This window comes from Amblyomma americanum, chromosome 4 (genome assembly GCF_052857255.1).
Source record: "Amblyomma americanum isolate KBUSLIRL-KWMA chromosome 4, ASM5285725v1, whole genome shotgun sequence".
In the NCBI taxonomy this organism is placed as follows: domain Eukaryota; kingdom Metazoa; phylum Arthropoda; class Arachnida; order Ixodida; family Ixodidae; genus Amblyomma; species Amblyomma americanum.
Window position 1 is genome coordinate 174664569 of NC_135500.1, and position 18072 is coordinate 174682640.

The 18072-nt window shown below is 43.4% G+C and overlaps 1 protein-coding gene across 7 annotated transcripts in view; it reads right to left on the minus strand.

Moving 5' to 3' along the window:
• Positions 1-17457, minus strand: part of LOC144128690 (inositol polyphosphate-4-phosphatase type I A-like) — a 36565-nt gene extending 19108 nt beyond the window's left edge. For 2 of the 7 annotated variants that reach the window (XM_077662299.1, XM_077662295.1), the window contains exons 1-16: positions 17259-17457; positions 16865-17018; positions 16612-16676; positions 15761-15848; positions 13628-13846; positions 13192-13239; positions 10331-10449; positions 9713-9826; positions 8750-8829; positions 6924-7032; positions 5949-6148; positions 4952-5009; positions 3974-4184; positions 3657-3771; positions 2874-3051; positions 750-951 (exon numbers count right to left, since the gene is read on the minus strand). In XM_077662299.1, coding sequence (XP_077518425.1) covers positions 750-951; positions 2874-3051; positions 3657-3771; positions 3974-4184; positions 4952-5009; positions 5949-6148; positions 6924-7032; positions 8750-8829; positions 9713-9826; positions 10331-10449; positions 13192-13239; positions 13628-13846; positions 15761-15848; positions 16612-16676; positions 16865-16982 — 1924 coding nt within the window. In that variant the 5' untranslated portion in view covers positions 16983-17018; positions 17259-17457. Of the gene's footprint in view, positions 1-749; positions 952-2873; positions 3052-3656; positions 3772-3973; positions 4185-4951; positions 5010-5948; positions 6149-6923; positions 7033-8749; positions 8830-9712; positions 9827-10330; positions 10450-13191; positions 13240-13627; positions 13847-15760; positions 15849-16554; positions 16677-16864; positions 17019-17258 lie in introns of all 7 variants that reach the window. The other 5 variants (XM_077662300.1, XM_077662296.1, XM_077662297.1 and 2 more) reach the window with 3 other exon arrangements.
• Positions 17458-18072: the final 615 nt, after the last annotated feature.

The following is an 18072-nucleotide window of genomic DNA, read 5'->3' on the forward strand; positions in this document are numbered from 1 at the left end:
GGGTGCGCGCTGCTCGTTCCATATCTTTTTTGCTATAGTCTGTTGTTTTGTGTTACTTTGAACACGAGCTGCGTCATGCCAGGCACCACATGCCAGGTGGTGCGATGCTACAAAAGCGAAAGCTGCGGAGACTGCTGCATTTACAACGGACAAGTCACTGATCCCACTGCAGTACATCGCCTGTCAACTGCATTCACTCGGTGCGATCACAGACATGCCTGTCACGGCGGTTCGTGGTTATCGTCATAAAATATAGCAAGATTCAGCCGAATTTCAAGCAAAGCACTAGTTAACAGATAGACGGTGTGGAGAGTTAGTTATATCAAGGTCCACTGCTACAACATCTTTGTTACCTGGAGTTCACAAATATACACACTTCAATAAGGGCAGCGTTGGGGAACTGAGAAATTTTATAATATCGAGGAATTGCCACATGGAGGTTCGTTATAACATTCAGGTTTAACTGGTTAAGTGATTCCTTGTCACTCTGAGGGCCTCCTTACCCAAGGAGCAGCTAAGGATGCTTTGAAAATTTGATGCTTCCCTTTGACAGTTCCTTGAGCCAAGGAAGTATGGAGGCCTCCTCACTTGATGTAGGGAAACTGTAAGATAAGGAGCATTCTAAAATTCTGCCCTTAGTTTGCTGTCCTGTGATGTTTAAAAACATATCTGCCCAGGGATGCTATCTTTTTCCTGGTCCGTGTGTGCATGCTTGAAAACTGTGGCTTGACCAAGATCAGTGATCTCACCAGATGATGCACAAGGTGGTGCCGGGAACTCTCGTGGCAGAGATGCCGACTTGAGTCGCGCCATGGGCGGAGCTCGGCCAACTGCCTTTGGGGATGTCTTGCCTGAGAGGGCATTGCTGGGCTTTATACAGCGAGCCCCCTCCCAGATGGTGAGGGCCTCTTCGACCAATGAGGCATGGCAGAGTGTCGTCAGCTGCTTGGCCTAGGTAAGCAGGAGGGGAAAATGGACGGTTCATGGTAGTGGTGTTTAAATGAAATCCCAGACCCTCAAAGAGGCCCTTCAGGGTACTCAAAGGCACTTGTTCAGCTAGCTAGCTAGTCAGTCGGTCAGGCAGAATGTAATCATGCATATTTCTGGCTTAAGAAGCAGAAGCAACATATATTAGAAACTCGAACAGTGTCGTACCAAGACACAACAATGAAGCGCAAACCACCAAGGCAAGAAAACAAGAGCACGTAGAACTCCAACCAAAAACAAAAACAAACAAAACCAGTTAGACAGTAGAAGGCCCTATAATCCTTCCACAAAATGTTTAGTAATCAAAAAATACAATGGGAGGCAATAAGTTCCACAGCAACACTGCAGTAACAAAGGCTATAGTTTGGAATATGCTCAAACAAAAAATAGATGCTAGTGAGTACAAACGAACATGCTACTTAATACCTCAAGTAAGCAGGTGTTTCACATAGTTTGGGAGTGTATCACCAGGTTGGCAACCGTGTAAAAACACATGTGGATCTTGCCGCATGCTTCCAGCATAAGGGTACCATGTAGTACTTTTAATGCCAATGATGGAGAGCCACACTTTGCAAAGTTCTCACATTCCAGCAAATCCTTCTACTTTATTCAGTAGCATAGCAAGACTCAAGAGCTACGCATGTATGCCCATTCAAGTCCAACAAATGAATTCTTTTGTCCTCACAAAAACTTTACACCCTCTCTTCAACCATACAATTTTAACTGAGCCTAGGAGGCTGCCAACGCATACTGTGTCAAGAACCACAAGTATCAACCAAGATCAATAAAGTACAAGCAGCAGATCAGTTACTCAGTGAACAGCCGTATAGCCAAACTAACTAAAGTGCCCCAAAAGACATGAAACAGCATTTCAGATCTGACACTGCTAGTTCTGCTTTCATTTCATTGATGCCCGAAGAGTTCTAACAAGCACCACTAAATTCCTTACTGGAATCCCTTTAACTCTTTCAGGCCCATAAAGACTAACTGAAAAGCTCCGATTTCTTTCTGCAATTATACTCTTTAAGGTCATCTAACATTATATCCAGCATCAAAGCATTGGAAAATTAAAATTGTCAGAATGAACCCAGGGCTTTAAAGGCTTTCATTTCATAAAACTGTCACTACAGCAGAGATAAAAACATCAAATTCCATGAAACTTGGATTCTGGTGGCAGTTTCCTTCCCATGGTAAAACACAACCAAATGTCACACTTCTTGCAGCATGTAAAAGGCCTTCAATGCCACCAGGAATGTCTTCAAGTGTGAGCCCCTTTGATGGAGCAACAAGAAGTTCCTTTATGGGCAATTTAACAAACAGGGAACAAGGGTTTAGTCCCAAAGCACTCACAAACATCTGGACTAGGAGTCCAGAATAGATTTTTTTTTTTGTACACCCACATTTGTGTGAGCAGGGCCAAAAAGGATTAAAAAACTTGAACAGAGCTACAAAGAGATGATATTAAAGCTGTGCACACATAGTAATACAGGTTCCATCACCACAGACACAGCAGGCTAGAGGCTAACCCAGCTGAATGGCTTCTGCCGCCAGAATGTATAGCGAAGGTAAAAACAAAGCAGCTCCCCCTGCCCACACCTTTCCCATGGGTTAAACACATGCTTGCAATCACGTCCCCCCATAGAAACTTAGCGTACTGCCCCTGGCCACTGTCCTCGGCACGTGTCAACAGTGCACAGCCAAATAATGAGAGAAGAAAAAAAAGAAAGGCAAGGAGGTTAACTGGGGCAACGGCTGGTTGGCTATACACAGTAAGTGGGAGAGGGGGATAAAGAGAGCAAAAGAAAAGAGAATGAAAGTTCAGCTTGTTGCGTGAATGGAACGTGTCCTTTGTGGTTCATAAAGTGCCAGCAGGGTCAGCAACACACCTTCTCTCCAATCTTAGTGGCTGCAGCCTCCATGCAGACAATGTCTTTGAGGTCAGCCAGCTGCATGAGCTGCTGCACGTCAGCCTCAATGTCTTCCCTGATATGTTCAATGCTGAGCACAGCTTGCGCTGCCGTTGACAGCCGGTCGGGCCCCAATATGCATGGCTGGCTCTCCCGCCTAGGGTGGAATTCAAAGAGGGCACAAAAGTCTATTATGTGTAGGCATTGGCAGGCAAAAGCTGTCATGCCAAAGTGAACCTGATGCTACCACGACAAGCATCTCATTCAAAGCCTTCTCCACGTTGGTAATTTTTCGTATCATGACCTAATGGACGTAACTAGCACTTATCACAGACTGCTCTTTACTGCATCAAACTATAGTTTGCTTCTTGACACTGGTTATATGTTCTCCCTCTTTATATCACCGAATGTTGCCACAAGGTTATATGAAGGAACAAAGTAGACAGTTTCGTTTTACTCACCTGTATCCCTCTCTTTACTCCATCAAAATGCAATAATATAAGTCTAGTTCCTCATGTTATGCTCATGCTCCATGGCAGAAAAAACAAAACTGCCATTGAGGAAAGTTGCTAATTTCAACGTCATTTTGGTTTCAATCTTTGGACAAGAGAGTGGAGTAGTAATTTTAAACAAAAGTACCCTGCAGTTGCCACGTTTGCTGTTTAAGTCGACCACGACAAGTGCTATAAAAGTAACTGAATCCTGCACTGTACGCGTCAATCCCTTCAACCGTCACAAAAAAAAAAAGGCGACAGCACTCACTGAAGAGAGGGGTAGGCATTCTTTAGCTGATTTAGAAGTCTGTGAAGGCCACCTTGCTGAAATTTTTGAGCATATGCAGTGAATGCTCCCACCGTGACTACGTCATAGACGCACTCTGCAAAAGACAAGGCAAACTCCATGATGTTTCACACTTTGTACAACTTGCTTCTTTTATTAACTGGTTATTACATTCAACCTAGTGACTCCAGCCCTTTCTTTGCTTATGCGAACTCAAATCTGTTTCTAGGTAGCAATTTGAGAGTCACAGTTCATTGTTTGCATTCTGCGAGGCACATCTCTGCAAATGGCGGGCTCACTTTTGTGGCTGCTGGTGTTGTGGACCCAGAGCCTCTGCAGGTGCATATTGACGGGGGAAAACTCCAACGAGCGCAGTGCTTTGGACGGGGATGGCTTGAAGTAGGCGGTGCGTTGCTTGGCTAGGCTTTCTAGCGCCTCTGAATAGGTGCTGATTCTCAACAGGTGCCGCTCCAATGCCACCAGTTGCTTGGCCTGCCACTCGGGGCTGAGCTGCAGGAAAAGGAGCCCACACGTACCACTGCTTCTTAGAAGGCACAAGGATAGGAGCAAGTGCTTTCCAATGCTACTAGGCTGCTTGCTTGCTGTTACAAATGTGCAGAGCCTAATCTTAGTGCTTTTGTGCATCAACAAGCATGAGGAGAGGGAAAAAAAAAAGACACAGTTGTCTGCAATGCTTTATCATTACATGTTCAAGCTAAAATGATGAGAAAAAGGAGACATTCATCCCATGGAGCACAACAAAGCAAGAGTGTTAGCTCCCCACTGACATAAGCGTGAAAGGAACGAATGCATTAAAAAAATAAGAAGATTAACAGAAGTGTATGCAATGGCAGCCTGTAGTGGCATGGAATAGAGACAGATTCCTAAAGTGCACTTTGTTAAATAAGTGAAAGCAAAGCGGAACACCAAGTGCACTTTAAATGCGCTCATTAGCTCAAAAGCATCAGTGCATTGTGATAAAAATTGGTACCATAAAAGGTGCAAGATGTACAAGAGATGGCTGCTTTTGTGGTCAACTACATGTTGCCAGAGTATGACTGCAATTTAACTGCTCAAAATGTTTGTGGTACCATCGAACCACATGAGGCAATGCCGTTGCTCTTGGGCATTTTTACTCCAAGGTGCAAGAGAAGTAGTGCCTGCTCGTTACTTTGATCAATGTTTGTGTTCCTTCAGTGGTGACCGTGCGACATTAGTGGAAATGTGGAAAAGACTGCAGCTTCACGAAGCAATCCCAAGGCAAGCATAGGGCGTACCTCTCCCAGCTGACTGATAGTGTCCATCAGCTGCTTTTCTTCATTTATCCACAGATTGCTGACAGCATGTAGAGAGACAACAGCAACAAAAAATATAAACAATTCAACACCTTGAATACATCACTAAAAAGTTAAGCTTCAAGCCAACACCACGGGACGAACCATAAGTGAAGCTAAACTACAGGACAGCAAAATGTGAAAGCAGGATGCATAATTTTAAACTGAACATGAGGCCCTACTAAGCTAGAGACCCTGATATGACAGCAAACATTACATGTCACTACTTAGCAACCGAGAGACTTAACTCCAGCTGCTGAAATAAGGAAGCAGACTGTACGAGGATGCACACGGTACACATTTCACAAATAAGACATGTCTTGCGGAAAGAGTATTTGCTAAGCAGCTGCTGTAAATATCTCACTTTTAACATGAGTACATACTGCTAGCTCATTTATGCATTCTAGACAGTCTAGTTTAGCAGCTGTAAAATGAAACCAAGACGGTAGTAAACCTGAGGTGTTACAGACCATCTGGAACAAAAAAACGAGAAAATGCACACAGCAAGCAACCTTTCATTTGTGAAATAATCATGTCATAATACATCCAAGTGGCATTAAAAATGACCTTTGCCTCTCTAAGAGTCCACTCATCACCTTTAAAGTAAGTTTAACTGGGATCATTACATTGATGAAACAACATTTTCTGCAACTTATCACACAAACACTGCTGAAAAAAAAAAAGGGGTATTTCTAACAACAGAAATGAGCACATAATGTTAGCAAAACTTCAATAACTCACCTGTCTTCTTCAACACAGCACCTGTCCCCACATTTCAGCTTAACTAAATGTGTGTCACAATTATCAAGGAACACTTTGGATGACATTCACTTCTACACACCATGAAAACTTCTGGAGAAAGCTCCTTTACAAATGATCTACTAGCATAACTGTCGCAAACTAGTACTGGTTTGTGCTAGCAACAGGTGGTGGCACTCACAGAAGTAGTTGTGGGAAAGAGAAAGAAAGCTTGCTCTCAGCCATGATTTCATGAACACGAAGTTCGGCTCCCAGGCCCGTGTGGAAACGATATGTCTTGGAGCTGAGGTTATCGAAAATGACCCGCAGTTGCGCATGAAGAGGTGTGCAGGCACGACGCGGAATACACGCTGGCAATGAGTACGTTCGACGGCGGTCAGCCTGCAAACACCAAGCGCAAGCCTTAGAAAAAAAAAACACGTGTGCAAGGAACATGCTGCCTTCGAAGGGCACCAAGGACAAATTCAAGTTGGCCTAAATCGAAGAACTATCACATCCTTATTACACAAGAGCTACTTTCACTTAAAATAGAGGTTTCATACATTAAAAAATGCCAAAAAATGAAAAACAAGTATCCTCGCCTCAAGCCATTTTCACAACGCAAGCTGATAGACGATGTTACTTTATTTTTATACGCAGATCTCTGAGGCTATTACACACTTCCATGCAGCCAGCAATCAGAGTCTGACTCTCTTAGCATCACCATCAACGTCAAGAGTTTGAATCAAGTGGTACAAAAAAATATTTCATTTTGAACTGCCAATTTCTCAGTGAAAAATTCATCATTTGCTGCTAAAGGAATGACAACAGTGCCAAGAAAAAAACCAAGCAATAGAATTTTACTGAGGACAAAAATTGGACGAATTGTCCTTGATGACTTCAGACAGGATTGCAATCTGGGCCATAGTGGACTTAAAAAAATGTGCAAATGAGCCGAAGTGATGACTTCTCAGGTACAGAGACCCCACTTTTCTTCCCTGTTCTAATGCATGTGAAGCAAGCTCAGGTGAACTGACATGTTTTTTTGACAAGCACGTCTTACAATTCCAAAAGTGCGCACAGGAAGACTACCTCTGCTGCAACTAAATCTGCAACTACAACTGCATTTCAAAGATGACTTTCACTGCATCACCAATACGGTAAACTGTTATCTCACCGTAGGCCAAAAATGATCTCCTGTGTCTTTCTTATTGGCCACAGAAAGCTCAGGTTCAAGTTCTCTTGCAGTGACAGTTACAAAACCTACATTTTCATAGGACGGTGATCTGTGTAGAGAAAGAGAAAAAAAAGGGGGGGGAAAGAATGAAGACACTGTTTAAACAAGCTGAATTCTTTTTCTTCCTTTACAGCATCACAATAATGCTATTACAAGCTCTCAGATGAGGTGAATTTTACGGCTTTTCCTTTTTGAGCACAGCTTAAAGTTTGTGCACTAACTTCAAAAATTCAGGTTCAGTCTGGTTTCTGCCTGAAAACATGTCTTCATGAAATCGTAGTTTGCCAGCGCAAGCAACTGAAAGTATGGTACAACAGGTGCCTTGTAACCATTTAAAAGAGATCTTTAAAGGCTAACTGCAACAAAATTTTTTTGCCCTTAAATACTTTCTAATATTATGCCAAGAGAGAGTCATGAAAACAAAATGCAGCATCCACACTAGTAGAGGTGAGCACACCTAGAATCGTTTTCGAAAATCATCACTTTTAAAACCAAAACTCTAAAAAGGGTGGCCACTACCACACCTTTTAAGAATGGTAATTTTAAGCACTACATTGCTTTTAAGCATGATAATGGCACCTAAAATTTCAAAAAACTTTAACAAAGAACCAAATTTAGAACTATCAAGCTGCATTCCAGCCTGCAGTTTTTCGTTTCATGACACCCACTGTCTGTTCACTCCCAATCAACCCGGCTTGAAGAAGGTTCTCTGCTTCCTGCACCTACACTATATGCTGTAATTTGCGTAACAGTGTGACATGCCGCCAGGTGCATGTATCATCTGCTACAGAGCTTTTTAAATGCTTGTAACAATAGTACTAGTTTTCTAACAAGCGTGGTTATTGCTATTAGTTTTATGATGTACCCAGGCCAAAAAAAAGCATCCTAGCCAAAGTAAAATCTTGTCGCAGTTGGCCTTAAAAGGGCTGCTCCCTTATGTGTTTTATCCAGTCTATGAGCTAAAGATTTAAAAAAAGCATTTGCACTTTCAGCCCTCATGAGGAACGGTAAACTTTGGAAGCTGTGGCCAGTTTCTCCACAAAGTTCAATTGTACCACGGCCTAATGATGCTATTTGTAAGTTGCACCTGGATGACTTTAACCTAACTTGATTAATTTTAATGAACTGTTTACGATGAGGTGGTGGCAGCAAAATATTGCAGCACACTTGCTCTGTCCTTTCCGTTTGTCTTCTGTGGGTATTTCTTGAAGACCGCTTATTAGAGGCTGTGGGTATGCTGCTATGCAGCAAGCTTGCTTCTTGATTTTATGAATCTCTTGCCGACAGCCATCCAAGGTGTGGCTTCATTTCATAACAGACTCGAAAATTACCTGTTTAAAGCCAGCTCTCTAACACAATAGTATTTTTTACCTTCTTACTGCATCGAGCACTACCCCTATTTAACAGAGCATTGCTCTGATGCAGCTGTGCATTTCAAGGCGGCAGCTTCGACAATGAAAGGATGTTTTCACCGAATATGTGAAGGGCAAATAGCTCCAGCATTTTGTTCATTTGTACCCCAGATTTCTTCCACTTATAGTATTTCTTTCAGTGGCAAGATTAAATTCTACAAGAATAAAACAATATCTTACAAAAAGACAATAGCTCAAAAAAAGATGCTGATGTGCCCAATAATGTGACAGTCAAGTGCACATTTGGCTGCGCTTCACTTGAAATAAGCATGAAATAACAGAGCAGCACAGGGATCACAAAGCCTTTGGCAAGTTTTATAACACACTGTCAGCTTGGAATGTTGCAAGGCTTACATAAGAGCAAGACGAAGGAATCCGCCAGGCATCTGGACTAGTGTACCCAGGGCAAAAGTGGCTTCACCCAGCAGAGTTTTCTGAAAGCCAGCAAGCACAAGCACCCATATGTAACACAATGTAACTGCAGAAAAAATAAAAACAGAATTAAACAAAAGTCACAAGTAGCAAAATTATAAAATGTTTACGCTTACAGGCTGAGCAAAATGTACACACATGCCTTATCTCACGTCTTAAGTGATACAAGAAAGCAAAAAGCAGCATTGAATTTTCTCACTCGTAGTGTGAACTGCAGTCAGACACCTCATGCCCGTAACCATTACAAGATACTAAGACCATGGCAGCAAAAACAGTAACTGGAGCAAATGCAGTTAAGGCAGTTAACAGCCAAAAGAAATATGTGAACCAATTTTAAAATTACAAAATACCCTCAACAAGGATCGATGCCCGACCAATTTTTCATCGTCTTGGTTATCACTAGCAAAAGCAAAACAAGTTGGGTTGGTGGTGATCCATTGCTGACAAAACAGAGCGAAGAAGAGTAGAAGACAGACACGGACAGGCACTGAATGCTCAACTCAATTTTGTTTGCAGTGCTGTGCATTTGCATACGTATGCAACTAGAATCAGAAACGAAAAGCTACACAATGAAAAGAAGCAATGCAGAGAACAGCAAAACAAAACAAAGTATGGGGTGGTCAACTGAAGTCAAGAAATGCAGGGACCATATTTTTCAAAAATATGCTGGACTGATTCACATTGCACGATTGTGGTAACGATATTAGAGGAACACTGAGAACAAATGCACCCAATTTGTGTTCTTAGTAAAAATTGATGCTGTTGCTGCTCTTACTGGCTGTGTTGATGAGACTTCAGTATCCTGAAAACTTGTACCGAAGTTGCGGCTGCCTTTGAAATCATCGCATATTGTACAGCAAAGCAATGAGGTCCCATGGCACTCACAGTGGACGTGACTCGCTCCCTGACGTCATATACACAAAGCTTGACTTCAGTGGTTGCACAGGCCTGCTTCTTAAGGAACCCCACAGTGGTCAGGAAACATGGGTTGCTGCTCCTCTGCACAGAGTGAATGGAACGATGTTGGAGTGCACTTCCATATGCTCCTTAACAGCACAATGTTTGGTGGGTGGTGCTCTGCATTATGTAACACTAAAGGTCACAGGAGACATAAAACGCTAGTTTTCTCTCATCCACCAACATGTGATAATTTGGCAACATTCTACAAGCACTTACATTAGATTTTGAGCAAAGCTATTGTACTGTATGGAAGAATATTGAAGAGAGAAAGATTTATAGCATTAGATATTTGGTATAATGGGGCCACAAGAGTTTGCCCCCTAGCAAGAGCTATTTTTGGCAAAAGTGTGCCAAACCCTGCACCCTTCCCTATTAAATAAAACAGCATGTCAAACATGCATGATAAACACAAGCACTAATGTGAATCTTCAAGTAATCACAGCGTTAATGAGACACACAAAAAAAGAAAAGCCACTGGCAGCACTGCACCTACAAATTCCACGAGTGCACAAAACGTTCAATGAGGCAAGTGTCCACACTCACTTCAACGACCTCTGTCTGTGCAAACTTGCTCCAGAGGCCGTGCCGGGGCCTCCCAGTAAGAACCACAACCACTGGATTGGGTGGCTGGCCGTCGGCATCGCAGCGCAGGTTGTCACATGCTATGTGCGGAAGAAAAAGAAGGTGTTCCCGTACGCCAGGCGCATGCAGGTTTCACAAATGCAACAGCATATCTGCATTATCATCATCAAAATCCCCTTTTAGTAAACTCTATTTTGTACATTCTATAAGTGTGGGATACCATATTGTAGCAAGCCTAAATAAGTCAACTTTTCCAATGCTATTGAAATGGTGATTATAATGCTTAGTCTAGCGGTACTACTCAGCTATGAATGTACTGGGGACCACTTCAGTGATAGTAAAGGTTAAGAAACATAAGTGAGTATCGGTAGAAGTACTAAACCAATTTGCTTTGCTTCTACATTTGTTTCCTCTTTGACTGCTCTTTGTTATCTTGCCCCTCTGCTTGGCCCTCAAGCTGTAGCACATAGCAAGCAAAATAAAACTACAAAAAGACGGGTCATGCAACTAACTGTGAGCATGAATAAGGCTAAATTTATGGGTAAATGTAAAATAAAACGAAGAATATTGCACAAGTTCACTCTGCGAGTTCAAGCAGATCATGCATGAAATGTGCTGCGGTGTTGCAAAGCAGGATTTTTAACAGTACCCGCGACAAGTGGCTCAGAGGCATTCAGCTGCTGAGCACAAGTTTGCTGGTTCTGTCATGGCCATGACGGCAGCATTTACAGTGAAACTTCACTTATACAAACTTCAAGGGACCTTAGGGAAAAGTTTGTTAGAGTGAAAGTTCACTCAACTGAAATAAGTGTGCGGCAGCTTGTTGCCATAAGGTACAAAAAAAATCGGGTGGTCAAATCGTATATCAACCCATTTATTTGTCACTTTGCTCAAGTTCCGATTATTAGCACTTTGCAAAGAACGCCGTAATCTTCTGCTGCACTTTCCGACTTGGGACTGCAGCAGTTGTGAATTGAGTCACTGTGTCTAAGCACTCATGGACCTTCTCTGGCACTGCGGTCTGCTAGGCAGCAAATGCTTTAACTTTTTCCAGGGCAATTTAACTTTTTCCAGGGCAATTAGTGCTTCTTTAGCAGATAATTTTGGTGCTTCATCATGAGTGGTCAAATCGTTCTCGTCTTCGCCTTCTTCAGGGAATGAACTCTCTACAATATCTTACATAGTGAGCGCAGAATTTGTCTTCACCAGGGAGTCACTCCTCAAAAGGCAAAGGGCTATCTGCACCTAGTCTTTCTGACAATTCCAGCCAGCCACCTGACTCACTGTTTTCTTTATCAGTCCCATGGTCCTCTGCTTAAGAGATTGTTGCCCACAGCAGTCCAGTTTGCTGCATGCAGATCTGCTTTTTGCCAGCAACTGATCACCATCGTTGCTGGTTTCACACTCCACCAAGCTCCTGTGAGCATTTCTGCTGCCTGTCGCACATTAATCGCTTCAGGCTTCTGCATCCTTAAATTTGTCAGAATGAGCTGCACAAGCCACTTCCTGTAGGTTCGTAACGCGGTAATGGAGTGCGGTCGACACAATTCTCAACGTAAAAAAGCGCGGCAAGATTGGCGGGTTGTACTTATTGAAGTGCTCAGTATGACCTAGGACACATGGGATGGCACCTCGGAAACTGTTCGTAGAATTGAAATCCACACTGCACTGAATTTCGTTAAACTGAAGGGCGTTTGCATTGGGTTCAATGGCGCTACGGTGGGGGGTTTAAAAAAAGTTTCGACAACTGAATACTTCATTTAAATGAAGTTCGTTCAAGTGGTATTTTACTGTAGATGGAGGTGAGATGAAAAAAATAATACCCGTGTACTGAGGCGTCGGTGCACATTAAAGGACTCGGGCGAAAGAAGTTAATCTACAGCCTTTCGTTGCAGAGAGGTTCAGAGCCCATAGTATAGTCCCGGTACATAAAAATCCATTAACTGTTAACCAACTCTTAAACAAGTGCTCTTGAAATATGGATCCCTGAACAAGCATAAGCCAATTCACATATTGGGCTGGACTCTTTCATAGTCTTGTCGTCCACGAAGAAAACAAGGGGCTTCATTAAACAGAAACAGCACCGGGTACACCAAAAATGTCTTCCAAGTGGGCAAAACGACCTGGGAACCACTATTACAACCCACAAGTTTAGCCAAATAACTGAAAATATGCAGATATGATCTGTTCTTAAGCAGCCTTAGAGGGCAGAAACTAGGAATCATTTTGGGTATAAACATTGGGCCCAAGGCACTAATGCCTCACAGTGAAGCACCTTTCATGCAGCTATAAAGAGCCACTGTGCATCATTGAGCTAGTTAATCTGACAAACTAACAACACAAAACAAACAGCCCATTTAGAACAATGAAAACATAACACAGCTGCACTGGCCTAAGGCTGTACACTGATGATTAAATTCCTTCATAGAGCCACCAGTCTTGAGTTAAACCTGCTATGCACTAACAGCCATTCTTGCAGAGCATGAACTCGGGTCCCTCCTAGGTGAAGATTCTTCAGCATGCCTAAGTGGTTAACAGTTGTGTGCTGCACTGTACAGGCCTAGTTCGATTCTATTACTATCTCAGCTTTTGTACACGATATGAAATAGCAAACACCACCCCCTTTGCTACTTCCACAAGAACACTGGCACAGAGGAAGTGACCTCTGTATACAGAGATGCAACTTTTAATATGAATTAACCTCACACCAGAAACACACACACCACCAGAACAAACTGTGTGAACAAAAACTGAGCACTGACAACGGAGTGTCCTGAAAAAAAAAAAAAAGTAAAGGTGTGATAAATACTGCCTGCACTCACCCAGGCCAAGTTCGAGGAACGGCTCATTTTGGAGTGGATCTTTCTTGCCTGAAATATAAACGACATACGACATACTTGCACTGACCAACTTACACAGCAATCTCACAAATTATGATTACAATGGTGGAATGGCCATGTGTGTTTTGGAGCTGACTTTATAGCAAGTGAATTGTCAATTTGGAGCGGCAGTCACAGGAGGCCACCCCTTTTAGCAGACCGCCAACTTTTCCTTGAGGCAGGACATAGAGAGAGCGGGGAGGGTTGGGGCATCAGCCAGTTTTACTTTGCTTGAAACTGATGGCATTGGCAGTGGAGATACAAGCACCCCGTCTCCTCCCTCTCAAAAAGGGCTTCTGTAGTCATTGGAGATAGATAACACGAGCTTAGAATTTCTATGTGAAAGGGCCAATGCTCTGCCCACAAGCCGTGGACTTACATAAAGTTTCGTCCACATCCTGCGAGCGCTTCCCAGAGGGCCCGCTGCTGTACAGGCCAGGGTCAGACTCACGCTGGCGTGATAGAAGGCGCGCACGGAGGACCTGCACTTCCTCGCGCACACGCTCGTAGCTACAGTCTCGCAGCACGCTTGTCCAGGCCTCACGTTCCGAAGAGCTTTGGGCTGCCATGTGCATTGCCAGCTCATCCCCTTCAAAAGCTGCAAACCAATTCAGTGACACAGTAGCAGAGCTGTCTTCCCTCCCTATCCTGGAGTCAGTTACAATTCAAGAATGCAGCAGCAAATGCCCCTCGAAGGAGGTCCATCCAGCCAAAGGCATCATCCAGTTCTAGCTCTGTAGCAGAGGTTAGGCAGGAAAGGGACAGGGGCCTTCGTCCTCAGCCCTAGTGACCCCGCACCATCTTTGCAGCTTCCTCTTAATTCCTCCACACCTCTAACCCAAACAACGAACAACCCAAAGCACGGAGACAAAAGCCCTTCTCGTTCCCTTTCTTGCCTCGTCCATGCCTCATGAAAACCGGTTAGTGCCATTGGCTGGAGGGCCTTCTTAGAAGAGTATTAGCCACCGCATGGTAGAGCTGTTACTGACTACAGCTAATTTATTCTTGTAGCAAGTGGTGTTTCTTCACAAAGTACCTTGTTAAACGGGTGTACCTTGTACCAGATTCATTACACTCTTGGTGTGCATCACACTTGGTGACTGCCTTTACCTGTAACAATGAAAAGGTGCTTTGCAACCATTTTAACGAATGCAAATGAGAAATTATGTAATTTGCTATTTCTTCTTCCAAGGCATTGGCAAACTATGAAATACCGTTAACCATGCACCAAAATGAGGACAGCAAAAAGACAACACAAGCAGCACAAGAACATTTCATTGTTTTGCTCTGCCCTCTGCATAACTAGTGCCTCATAAAAAGTGTGTCGACCCATGCATCACAGCACTATTTTTTTCAACAATGCAACGATATGGAAACATATAAGTTACTGGAATTGTCAGCCATGCACAAAAATACTGGCCTATACTAAAAGGGGAGAAGGATAAAAATTTCTACTGTATTTCATTATTTCTAGTAAAACATGTGCAATCATTGATTACAAGTAACTTGGAATCAAGCCATTAACACTGATTAATTTTATAAATAGGGAGCACACCTACAATGCTGTTGTGAGCCTCTAAAATTTTCAAACCTGCTGCAATTAACACAATGGTGACATCACATAGAAAGCATGAAAAGGCAATCACATACACAGTTCTGCAACATAAAAAAATCCCACAGGAAATGATCCTATAGTTGCTATACACCATGACTTAAATATATAGGATTTTAACTTTAAACTTTGAGCATTGCCATGTTGACATTGTCACAATGCACATAAAGTTTTCAACCACACAAATGCACATGCGGCAGCTAGCAGAATGAATGAAAATGTGCTGTAAGGGTCACCACTTTCTGGAACTACACGGTTAACACAGCAAGAGTGCTGCCACTTTCGAGCATGCAATTCAGCCTGTTGTTGAATATGTTGATCCAGCCTGCTGTGCATTTCCATGCTGATTTCACAAATTAATTTTCATTTCATGAACATCAGTGCTCTTTAAAATGGCCTAAAATATATCACTAATCAAAAGAAATCACATTCATTACCCAAATTAAGGACAAGCATCTATCCTGGTTAAGCAAAGGTTAAAGGTGTCACAGCGCAGGTTACAAGTGTGTAGTTACTGCCTCTGTGGTCTAACATAAAATTCAAGCCTCCAAGCTTCAAGAGCCTAATAAAGTTTTGCAGGTCGCTACTTTAGCTAAAAAGAACTACCTTCGTTTGTCAAAGTACACTGCAAAAATATAAGTACTGTGTAGTTTAAATGCTGCAGCAAAACTGAAAACATATGGCAATATACCCTCATAATTAAAGTGCAAACAAGAACTACAAAGCTTTACTGAATTAAGCCACTGCTAATAACTTCACAAACATAATGCATGGTTTCACTCTTTTCCATAAGCAACAGCTCGGACACGCTAAACGAGAAAACTGAGAAAAATTGTACGTGTCATCATTTTTCTAGCTCTTAGACTGCTAGCCCTAAGCTGTCATGCAAGCAAGACTCACCGACGGTGAAACAATAGAGACCTCCTGAAATGGGGCCATCCTTCACAGCATGTCGCTCGAGGACAATGACGCCAACTGGATCAGAACACTGCAAAAAACACGCGCTTTGTGAACGGTACACCAAGCCACGTTTGTTGCAATGAAACAGCACGTCTTTACCACCTGCTCTGTGAGCAGTGGCCAGATGGCATTAAGGAGTTCCGCACCTTGAGAATTTCGCTAGGCTACATGTCTTCGAGGGCTGTGGCAATATAAGAGGCACTATTGTAAATATTCAATAAATAACAGCGGCAGTGCACTGTTCATAAGTTGAGCTGTAATGATAACATATTACATGGCATGAGGACCAAAACACGCAGACTTGCAACAAGACGGTAATACAAGCTCTGACAGTCTTTTTTTCAACATGAATGACTTCTGTGTGGTGCATGTTAGTGTTGTTCATAAAGCAACCTTAGCTAAGACAACTTCGGGAGCCGTTTATGCCTGCGATATGAGGATACCAGACAACCTTGCCATGACCACTTCTTCAATACATAAATTTGTAAACTAGCACCTCTGGCAGCCAGATTCATGCTTATACCAACTCTGCAAACATGTGGCAGATACAGAAGTTTTTAGACATAGACCCTATTTTCTGTGTTCACCACTATGAACAATAAATGCACCTGCGTAACATGACTGGGAAACGCAGAATTTCTCAGCTGTCATGCCCAAGGCGGGCCATACTGAAGCAAATGCGCCCATGCGCGTACTAGTACAACTGCAATCGCATACAACTGAAACTATGCAACCTTTTCACATGCCAGAGATGCTTGATCCCAGAACACGATCAGGAAGATACCACGTACTGGATCTTTTGTCTTGTAGTAGAAAAAAAGGTTGCCCCTTAGCCGGCACCACCGTTCCGTGAACACTGCGTGAAAAGAAGTCAGTGCGGTTCATTAGAACGTGTGCGCGCCAGCAGCAAATTATTTGCGCAATGGCACTAGCATCCCACGTGCGCGAAGATGCTGGGGTATTGTTCTCTCTTCCGGGGGCAGCACAGCATGAACGTGAACACGTGAGGAAAGCTAACACAAACGATTAAATGGGACACCTTACCATCATTGCGCCTGAAAAGTCCTTCCTGTCGCTCCTTGATGAAAAGCACGCCCTCTTTTTCAAACTTGTAAGACGGCTGAGATGCGACGGCGGCGATTTCCTTGGCATTGAATCGCATTGGCAGCGAGATGCATCAGGTCCGGCTCAAAACAACCTGTAAGAGGTTAATCCTCTAGTGCATACGACATAAGAGCGGAAACAGTTCGGTCGATCGGATGCCCTCATTCGGCTCTTATGATTGCCCGTACAAGTAGCACACCGTTGCACAGAGAATGTACACAATACTAGAAGCACCAGAACGCTGCGTACGGAAAATGCAGCGAGATAATGAAAACCAGCTGACAGCACACTCGGACGACCCTCCAAGCAGACAAGAGCAACCGCTGCGACCTACCGCACCGCTCTTCCTTTTCCGTCGACCGCTTCGATCACAGCGGACGAGTGAAACATCTGCGGGCGAAACCTACGCAAGTATGTGGGCTCTAGCGGTGTAAAGCGCCTCCACAAACAAAAATACGTTTCAAACAGGAACCAACACCAGCGCTGTAATTCACTCTAGCCAGCGCGCAGCTCGGAAATCCGACGAGAAAGCCGGACGACCGGCATGACAGTGTCGCACAAAAAAAATCGCACCATACGCAAAGTTCAAAATGTATATATGCGTTTATGATTTGTGATAGCAAAACTGTTAGCGTGAAGGAAGCCACTATATTTAAAATAAAACTTTAGCTTTCAAGAACGACTTGGACAGCGGCGGCTTACGCAATTTCAGGTAACTTGCTATCATCATCGTCAACCACTCCACAAGTTGTCTGCAGCCGTTTCGGCCGTTGTTTCGTGCCGGTCATGCGCTAAGTCACGCTTTGCTTGGCCCGAATTAGCTACATCGTGCGCTTGAAAAACGTGTTAAGTGCACCGTTATTCCTCAGCATCACCATCCACAATGAGTGCCGAAGAAGAACTGAAGAACTTTATTGAAGGCGAAACTGAGAAGCAACGGTACCAGTCTCTTGTGCACGAGCTCACAGAAAAGTGCTGGGACGTCTGCATTGATAAACCTAGTGCGAGAATGGACTCCAAGGCGGAGAACTGCATTCAGAACTGCGTCAACAGGTTCATCGACGCTACAAACCTCATCGTTGACCGGTTGGCTAAAACATCCGTCGAATCGGAACTCATGCACTGAAGAAAATTTGTTGATATGAACA